Here is a 10,583-nt window from a genome sequence, read left to right as displayed (position 1 = left end):
ATCTGGTTCCTGCATGATTCCCACAAGAGTTAAATAAGTGGACCTGATAAGAAAGCCTCTGCTGATATCGCTATGTGATCCACAGCTCAACATGTTACTTCAGTACCACTCCGATAATATCGCTAAGAACACAGGCAAATCCTAAAGAAATACGCTGATTAACGAACGATAAAAGAAAATTGTCTGATATTATCTATTTTCAGATATACAAACAACCTCTGACATTTTATCCCAATTACACTATTTATACGCACACCCTGCAGCTGCTCATTCAAAGCCACTGGAGATTTCCAACGATGACGTTGCTGATCACCTTTACGGCCGTGTTAGCCGTTGTTTCCGCACAGACAGCCTCTAATCGATTCCCGGATGACTTCATGTTTGGAGCGGCAACATCCGCATATCAGATCGAAGGAGGATGGAACGAAGATGGTGGGTTCAAAAGTGTGAACTGTATTCATCAGGCAAAGTTCAATATACTGCTTATGGTTCTTATCCAAGACCAAGGCAATAACATATTTCCATGACAATAATTAATAGGTGTGTTATTTATTGTGAAGTTCTTGCGCGCATTTACAGGCAAGGGAGAGAGCATCCAGGACCACTTATTCCACAACCGTCCGCTAGTCGTTGTAGAACAGAACGGGGACGTTGCCTGCGATTCTTACCATAAGTACAAGGAAGATGTTCAGATGCTGAAGGCGCTCAACGTAAGTACAATTTCCATTGGAAAGCATGCTAACTTCTCCTTTTGCAGCGATTTAAAAAAAAAAAAAAAAACTGGTGACATACTTACCCATTATGAGCTCTGTACCCAGTATATCATGGAAGCTACGCTTTTAAAAAAGGTGCACTTGGTCATTTTCTGATATAATTTGCTTTGTGTAAACAGCTATGGGCGAACTTAATGGTGAACCTGAAATACCTACAAAATTATTAAAACCAGGGGAAGACAACAAGCAGTTAGTCTAAACAAATAAAATACTAGGTTCATTCGAGAAGTAGTTACCGCATTTTCACTGTAGCAGACAAAGTAGAACTAAAATAAAAGAATTTCCTTAAAACAAAAACCAATGTAAGGAAGATTGTCATCTACATCTACCTCTACAGCTTCATTTATACTCCACAAGCCACACAACGGAGTGTGGAGTAGGGCACTTTACGTGGCACTGTCATTACCTCACCGGCCGCGGTGGTCGTGCGGTTCTAGGCGGTGCAGTCGGGAACCGTGGGACTGCTACGGTTGCAGGTTCGAATCCTGCCATGGGCATGGATGTGTGTGATGTCCTTAGGTTAGTTAGGTTTAAGTAGTTCTAAGTTCTATGGGACTGATGACCTACGATGTTAAGTCCCATAGTGCTCAGAATCATTTGAACCATTTTTTTTTTGTCATTACCACCCTTTCCTGTTCTAGTCGCGTATGGTTCGCTGGAAGAACGACTGCCGGAAAGTCTCCGTGCGCACTCGAATCTCTCTGATTTTACATTCGTGATAAAATGGTTCAAATGGCTCTGAGCACTATGGGACACTATGGGACTCAACTTCTGAGGTCCCCTAGAACGTAGAACTACTTTCACCTAACTATCCTAAGGACATCACGCACATCCATGCCCGAGGCTGGATTCGAACCGGCGACCGTGGCGGTCACGCGGTTCCAAAGTGCAGCGCCTAGAACCGCACGGCCACTGCGGCCGGCTTACATTCGTGATCTCCTCGGGAGCTATAAGTAGAGGGAAGCAATATATTCGATACCTCATTCAGAAACACACGCTCTCGAAAATTGGACGGCTTGCTACACCGCGATGCAGAACGCCTTGCTTGCAGAGCCTGCTACTTGAGTTTGCTAAACATCACCGCAACGCTATCACGCTTACCAAATAACCTTGTGACGAAACGCGCCGCTCTTCTTTGGATCTTCTTTATCTCCTCTGTCAACCCGACATGGCACGGATCCCACACAGATGAGTAATACTCATGTATAGATCGAACGAGTGTTTTGTAAGCCACCTCCTTTGCTGATGGAATACATTTTCTGAGGACTCTCCCAATGAATCTCAATCTGGCACCCGCCTTAGCAACAATTAATTTTGTCTGATCATTCCACTTCAAATCGTTGCTTACGCATACCCCCAGATATTTTACAGAAGTTACTGCTAACAGTGTTTGTTCTGCTATCATATAATCATACAATAGAGGATGCTTCTTGCTATGTATTCGCAATACATTACGACGTCAATATTCATGGAAATAAAATACTAAACGTATAAGACGCGTAAGGAATTTTAAACTTGCAATTATCGTCTGAGGCAAACTATGGAAAATTAGGATGAAAAGTGAATCCGAACCCCGCTCGTCACATATACAGGCTAGCGCTGTAACTAGTGTGCCACATTCCCTTTCTTCCGAAACTCTCATAGGTATGCACGTGGTGTCGTGATATACAGTGGTAAACACACACTAATCATCCAGAAAATTGTGCCCATCTATCTAATAGCTTGTAGATCCACCTCTGACACGGAAAACAGCAGCGACGCACTGTGGCATGTAAGCAGTGGGACCTTGGTAGGTCACTGGAGGTAGTTGGCACCTGGCGAGCTGGAGGGCCAGCACATCCACTGGAACTCGCCACTGTGTTCCTCGAATCACTGCATCTCGCTCCTGGCCTTGTGACATGTCCCATTATCTTGTTGAAAAATGCCACTGCCGTTTAGAAATATGAACTCCATGAAGGGGCGTATGTGGTTTGCAACCAGTGTACCATATGTCTTGGTCGTCATGGTGACTTGCACGAGCTCCATTGTACCCATAGGTGCCAACATGAATGTTCTCCAGAGCATAATGGAGCCGCCGCCAGCTTGTCTGAGTTCTGCAGTACAGGTTTCAAGAAACTGTTGACCTGCAAAATAACGGATTCGCGCCTTCCCATCGGCGTGATGAAGAAAGTATCGGGATTCATCAAACGATGCAACGTTCTGCCACTGCCCCAAAGTCCAGTGCTGATGATCACTGGCCCATTTCAGTCGTAGTTGCCGATATCGTGGAGTTAACATTCGCTCATCCATGATTCGTCGACTGCGGAGGCCCATTGTTAGTGTTCGGTGCACTGTCTGTTCAGGGATCTGTTCAAGCACACTTACACTCGGCCACGCATTAAAGTCTGATGTTAGTTCCGCCACAATTCTCCGCCTATCCAGTTTTACAAGTCTGCCTAGCCTACGACATCGGACACCTCTATTTAAAGGTGGCTGCCGAACCCCATGACGTCTCGACGTTGTTTCACGTTTGTTTCGCCATGTGTTGAAGACCCTCACCACAGAATTCCTCGAGCACTCGACAAGTCGTGCAGATTCCGAAATGCTCGTGCCGAGCCTCCGGGACATCACAATCTGCACTCGATGAAACTCAGTTCACTCGCCTTTCTCCATTCTGCATACGTTCAAATGGTTCAAATGGCTCTGAGCCGTATGGGACTTAACATCTATGGTCATCAGTCCCCTAGAACTTAGAACTTCTTAAACCTAACTAACCTAAGGATAACACACAACACCCAGCCATCACGAGGCAGAGAAAATCCCTGACCCCGGCGGGAATCGAACCCGGGAACCCGGGCGCGGGAAGCGAGAACGCTACCGCACGACCACGAGATGCGGGCCATTCTGCATGCGGACCTCACACTCTGTGATAGTACGTGATTCGAGTGTGTGTCTGATAAGCAGTCATTCACCGTCAGGTGAAGCTGCTATCACCTGTTCGGCCCTTTACCGCTAGTAGGTCGATGGTCATAATGTTCTGACTCATGAGTGTACGTGTGCGATGTGTGCTTCTCGATACTTTGGTATTATTGCGTTACTGCGGAAATCGGAAGGTCATGCGCAGTCTACGCGTTCCTTATTGTCGACAGCGCCTATGTACTTTCATCTACATCTACATGACTACTCTGCAATTCACATTTAAGTGCTTGGCAGAGGGTTCATCGAACCACAATCATACTATCTCTCTACTATTCCACTCCCGAACAGCGAGCGGGAAAAACGAACACCTAAACCTTTCTGTTCGAGCTCTGATTTCTCTTATTTTATTTTCATGATCATTCCTACCTATGTAGGTTGGGCTCAACAAAATATTTTCGCATTCGGAAGAGAAAGTTGGTGACTGAAATTTCGTAAAAAGGTCTCGCCGCGACGAAAAACGTCTATGCTGTAATGACTTCCATCCCAACTCGTGTATCATATCTGCCACACTCTCTCCCCTATAACGCGATAATACAAAACGAGCTGCCCTTCTTTGCACCCTCTCGATGTCCTCCGTCAATCCCACCTGGTAAGGATCCCACACCGCGCAGCAATATTCTAACAGAGGACGAACGAGTGCGCCGCAGGAGCTCTAGCGGCAGAAACTGAAAAAAATTATGCTTCGATTTGAAACGAATTCCAACTAGACGTTCATACGGGGAGGTATGTACATACAAATCTTCGTGATTATTCTGCTGAAGTGCTGTCTTTCTACCATTCTACTGTCGAACGGCACGCGAGAAAAACGAGCATTTAACTTTTTCAGTGCGAGCCCTGATTTCTCTTATTTCATCGTCATGATAATTTTTCCCTATGTAGGTGGCTGCCAACAGAACGTTTTGGCAATCGGAGGAGAAAACTGGTGACTGAAACTTCATGGGAAGATCCCTTCGCAACGAAAAGCGCCTTTGTTTTAATGATTGCCACTCCAATTCACCTATCATTTCTATGGAACTCTCTCCCCTATTTAGTGATAAGACAAAACGAGCTGCCCTTCTTTGTACTTTTTCGACATCACCCGTCAGTCCCACCTGATGCGGATCGCACACCGCACACCAATACTCCAGAATAGGGCGGTCAAGCATGGTGTAAGCAGTCTCTTTAGTAGACCTGTTGCACTTTCTGCAAATGAATCGCAGTCTTTGGTTTGCTCTACCCACAGTATTATCTATGTGATCGTTCCAAATTAGGTTATTTGTAATTGTAATCCCTAAGTATTTAGTTGAATTTACAGCCTTCAGATTTGTGTGGCTTATCGCGTAATCGAAATTTAGCTGATTTCTTTTAGTTTTCATGTGAATAACTTCACACTTTTTCTTATTCAGGGTCAATTGCCACTTCTCACACCATACAGATATCTTATCTAAATCATTTTTAAAGTTGTTTTGATCATCTGATGACTTTACAGGACGGTATATGACAGCATCATCTGCAAACAATCTAAGACGGCTACTCAGATTGTATGCCGTTAATATAGATCAGAAGCAATACTGGGCCTATAAACCTTCCTTGGGGAATGCCGGATGTTACTTCGGTTTTATTCGATGACTTTCCGTCTATTACTAGGAACTGTTATCTTTCTGACAGAAAATCAGTCGCACAATTGAGGCGATACTCCGTAGGCACGCAGTGTGGTTAGATCGCGCTTGTGAGGAACGGTGTCAAAAGCCTTCTGGAAACCCAAAAATATGGAAACAATTTGACATCCCCTGTCGATAGTACTTACTACTTAATGAGTATAAAGAGCTAGTTGTGTTTCAGAAGAACGATATTCTCTGAAACCGTGCTGACCAGGTGTTAATAAATCGTTTTCTTCGAGGAACTTCATAATTTTCGAATACAGTATATGTTCCAAAACCCAACTGCAAATTTACGTTAGAGATATTATACTTTAATAAATTCAATGCATATACGTTTTTGAAAGTCTGTTTCCAGTGACTACATTTCATTAAATCAGTTTCGGTTCTGTAACTGCCGGTTCTTTGTAAAAATTCGTCGTCAGTTTGTACAGAGAAATGAGTGTTTATAGTAATATAGTACTACGTAAGCGGTATGTTTAGTCCTTAATTTTCGGTCTCCACTATCGAATCCAATCATCCATGTAGAAATTATGAGGTAGCATTGTTATGTGTTACACAAGCTTCCCTATCGCATTCTTCGTTTGTATCACTGCGTATTTCTAAATCTCTGTTCATGATTCTAATAGATTTTCAGGATGGTAAATAACTTTCAGGGTCATTTCATTAAACATTCTCTTGGATTACTAAAAGGCAATGAGGTTTAATGTTAAATTTTCTCAATCATATTGGTTTAATTCACAAAGCTGAAAAATATTATTCATTTGTCACCATCCTCAGGCACATTGTTTGTTCTTCTATTATAATGTGTTATCTGGATGTTTACAGTTTCAGTTATGTTTTATTCAACGGATTCAGCGTTAATACATGATTTAATAATGAAATATTAGCTGTCAGTCCACAGACATTTCGTTGCAACCATTAATACTTCGTTGTTGTTCAGGCGGACGTGTATCGATTTTCCATATCCTGGCCACGGGTGTTGCCTAACGGGGACCTCGACGTCATCAACCAGGCTGGCATCGACTACTACAACAACCTTATCAACGAACTGCTAGCCAACGGAATTCAGCCTCTGGTAAGTAGAGAATGGTAGTATTCGCATACTCTTTCTCTTACAGTAAACCTCTCTTCCCTTTAGAAACACTAATAACAGGCATGTAGTGTAATTACAATTGATCCCAATGCGAAAGAAGGAAACAGCATTGGGTATTTAAAGCTATGCCAAAGTTAAGGCGGAACAACATGCTAATTGTTTCCAAGCGTAACGTGGCTGAAACTGCTTTACCTGTTTGGATGGCTAGCTCACAACGTAAATGGTCATCGACCATATTCAGTCACCTGTTTTGCATAAAATGATTGATAAACTATAATTTTTATAGAAACAGTTGAAGCACTTAGGCTATATGTACTGAACAGCGCACCTCACAACTATGTACTGGTCATGGTCAAAATTAACAGTAACTGCTTAAAATCATACTCCGAGAAACGAGTCAATCATGCGTGTCTTTCACAGTATGTCGGGCGTAGTGTCCAAGGAGAGCAGAAAGGACATAACAAGAGATTCAGGCACACAGCCGTATGTCATTTTCTATCTGAGTCAACAGGCCATGCTGGTGACTAGAAAGCAACTATCATTAGCAACTATCAGAGAAGCGAATTCTAGATGGTCCATTGCGTCAGTGAGAGTTCTACTGTCGTTAGCAACCATGGAATAAATCTGTTTCTAGGTGGTCCATTGCGTTAGTGAGAGTGCATGACGAAGTTAATTTCCTTTAAGTTACGAGCCTTCGTACAGTGGAATGGTACTGAGTTGTAGCACTGTGACCAATGAATCCTGCTGAACATTGCTGTTGGCTGGATTAGACTCAAGACTATTCCAGAGGGGAAACAACGGCCATGAACAGTTTGCCAGTATTTGCTCTTCAAAAATTTGAGAAAAATTGCCAAATTTATTACATTCTTTTAAAGTGTAGCTTGATGAATGTGGTGATAAATATTCATACCAATGTATAAGGAACAAAAATATTATACACAATTGGTGATCCCCTCTGTTTCGCATGGGTTTCATTAAGTACCTACGACTGGATAACTTGTCTGGCGTAGAAGTGATAAATTATAGGAAAAAAACGTCCTCGTGAATCATTCTGTGTATTAGTAGAAGCTGCATTAAAATCCCCTCGGTAGCGTCAGTGATTAGTCTGAACATACAAACAGAAATCGCGTGGGAGGCTTTGCTGTTGTTGTGGTCTTCAGTCCTAAGACTTGTTTGATGCAGCTCTCCATGCTAATCTATCCTGTGCAAGCTTCCTCATCTTCCAGTACTTACTGCAACATACATTCTTCTGAATCTGCTTAGTGTATTCATCTCTTGGTCTCCCTCCACGATGTTTACCCCCCACGCTGAACTCCAATACTAAACGGTTGATCCCTTGATGCCTCAGAACATGTCCTACCAACCGGTCCCTTCTTCTTGTCAAGTTGTGCCACAAACTCCTCTCTCCACAATTCTATTCAATACCTCCTAATTAGTAATGTGATCGACACTTCTAATCTTCAGCATTGTTCTGTAGCACCACATTTCGGAAGCTTCTGTTCTCTTCGTGTCCAAACTATTTATCGTCCATGTTTCACTTCCACTCCATACACATACTTTCAGAAACGAGTTCCTGACACTTAAATCTGTACTCAATGTCACAAATTTCTCTTCTTCAGAAACGCTTTCCTTGCCATTGCTAGTCTACATTTTGTATCCTCTCTACTTCGACCATCATCAGTTAGTTTGTTTCGTTTACTGCTTGCTCAATATGCAGATTGAATAACACTGGGGATAGGCTACAACCCTGTCTCACTCCCTACCTGACCATTGCTTATCTTTGATGCCATACGACTCTTATAACTGCCATCTGGTTTCTATACAAATTGTAAATAGCCTTTCGCTCCCTGCATTTGACGCCTGTCACCATCAAAATTTGAAAAAGAGTATTCCAGTCAACATTGTCAAAAGCTTTCTCTAACGAATGCTAGAAACATAGGTTAGCCTTTCCTTAATCTACCTTCTAAGATAAGTCGTAGGGTCAGTATTGCCTCACGTGTCCCAACGTTTCTACGAAATCCAAACTGATCGTCCCCGAGGTCAGCTGCTACTAGTTTTTCCATTTGTCTGTAAAGAATTCGCATTAGTATTTTGCAGCTGTGACTTATTAAACTGATAGTTCGGTAATTTTCACATCTGTCAACACCTGCTTTCTTTGGGATTGGAATTTTTATATTCTTCTTGAAGTCTGATGATATTTCGCCTGTCTCATACCTCTTGCTCACCGGATGGTAGACTTTTGTCAGGACTGGCTCTCCCAAGGCCGTCAATAGTCTAATGGAATGTTGTCTAATCCCGGGGCCTTGTTTCGACACAGGTCTTTCAGTGCTCTGTCAAACTCTTCACACAGTATCGTATCGCCCATTTCATCTTCATCTACATCCTCTTCCATTTCCATAATATTGTCCTCAAGTACATAGCCCTTGTATAGACCCGCTATATACTCCTTCAATCTTTCTGCTTTCCCTTCTTTTCTTAGAACTGGGTTTCCATCTGAGCTCTTGATACTCATACAAGTGGCTCTCTTTTCTCCAAAGGTCTCTTTAATTTTCCTATAGGCAGTATGTATCTTACCCCTAGTCCGATAAGCCTCTACATCCTTACATTTGTCCTCTAGCCATCCCTGCTTAGCCATTTTGCACTTCCTGTCGATCTCATTTTTAGACGTTTGTATTTCTTTTTGCCTGATTCATTTACTGCCTTTATATATTTTCTCCTTTCATCAATTAAATTCATAATATCTTCTGTTCCCCAAGGATTTCTACTAGCCCTCGTCTTTTTACCTACTTGATCCTCTGCTGCCTTCACTACTTCATCCCTCAGAGCTACCCATTCTTCTTCTACTGTATTTCTTTCTCCCATTCCTGTTAATTGGTCTCTTATGCTCTCCCTGAAACTCTGTACAACCTCTGGTTCTTTCAGTTTACCCAGGTCCCATCTCCTTAAATTCGCACCTTTTTGCAGTTTCTTCAGCTTTAGTCTACTGTTCATAACCAATGTATTGTGGTCAGAGTCCACATTTGCCCCTGGAAATGACTTACAATTTAAAACCTGGTTCCTAAGTCTCTGTCTTACCATTATATAATCTATCTGATACCTCCTAGTATCGCCAGGATTCTCCCATGAGAACAACCTTCTTTCATGATTCTTGAACCAAGTGTTTGCTATGATTAAGTTATGCTCTGTGCAAAATTCTACCAGACGGCTTGTTAAGGAAAAGGAAAAATGCACTATGTTGCGCCACTTCCGAATTGATTAGCATGTAAATTATGTTTTTGTGGAGTACTCACGTGCAAGGTATTCGTAATAGTCAGGAATGATCATTTTGTTCTTCACTGCATCGAATGTGGCTTCATAACGTAATTGCAGTTAGTGGTACAACAACATTTTCAAGCATTGTACAGCTTTGAAATTACGGTAAATACGTAGAGAAATGGTAAAGTAGGATTGCTCTGTAGTTCTAAACACTAAACTGCTGGAAATATATGTAATGGGACCGATGTGGAAGCATGACAATGAGAAGAGAGCGCTTGGTCATCGCGAACAAGTTTAAAAACGAACAGCGTCCTTGATCTTAAAAAAGCAATTCTTTCAGCTTCCGCATGAGCGTTTTTAGGGGAACCAACGGAAATGTATATATGGATGTACGAAACGCCTCCCAGCTATGCTCCTAATAAAGACTACCAATGGCAGTAATGTCAAACATACTTTGCTAACTACCTCGGTGGGACTGCTGGTTAGTACCTATATCTGGCCTACACTTACACAATTTAAGGACTTCCTTGGTGAAGCTCGTGCAAGTAACATATTGCACGTTCTACATGTCAACTGAAGTTAAATGGACTTCGGCGATCTCCAAAAATGGGTTCAAATGGCTCTGAGCACTATGGGACTTAACATCTATGGTCCTCCGTCCCCGAGAACTACTTAAACCTAACTAACCAAAGGACATCACACAACACCCAGTCATCACGAGGCATAGAAAATCGTTGACCCCGTCGGGAATCGAACCCGGGAACCCGGGCGTTGGAAACGAGAACGCTACCGCACGACCACGAGCTGCGGTCCGGGGAGCTCCGTTGTGAACTTTTTCCTCGTGATGTTAGCGCAAAGGATAAC

At 42.7% G+C, this 10,583-nt stretch overlaps 1 protein-coding gene across 5 annotated transcripts in view; it reads left to right on the top strand.

Annotated features, from left to right (window-relative positions):
• The first annotated feature begins 272 nt into the window (after positions 1-272).
• Positions 273-10,583, top strand: part of LOC126281667 (myrosinase 1-like) — a 168,671-nt gene continuing 158,360 nt past the window's right edge. For all 5 annotated transcript variants that reach the window (XM_049980817.1, XM_049980816.1, XM_049980818.1 and 2 more), the window contains exons 1-3: positions 273-432; positions 580-710; positions 6,312-6,446. In XM_049980817.1, coding sequence (XP_049836774.1) covers positions 297-432; positions 580-710; positions 6,312-6,446 — 402 coding nt within the window. In that variant the 5' untranslated portion in view covers positions 273-296. The remainder of the gene's footprint in view (positions 433-579; positions 711-6,311; positions 6,447-10,583) is intronic.

The sequence above is a fragment of the Schistocerca gregaria genome, chromosome 7, assembly GCF_023897955.1.
Source record: "Schistocerca gregaria isolate iqSchGreg1 chromosome 7, iqSchGreg1.2, whole genome shotgun sequence".
Classification (NCBI taxonomy): Eukaryota; Metazoa; Arthropoda; class Insecta; order Orthoptera; family Acrididae; genus Schistocerca; species Schistocerca gregaria.
The sequence above is the reverse complement of the archived record's forward strand: the minus strand, read 5'-3'. Positions and strand labels throughout refer to the sequence as shown.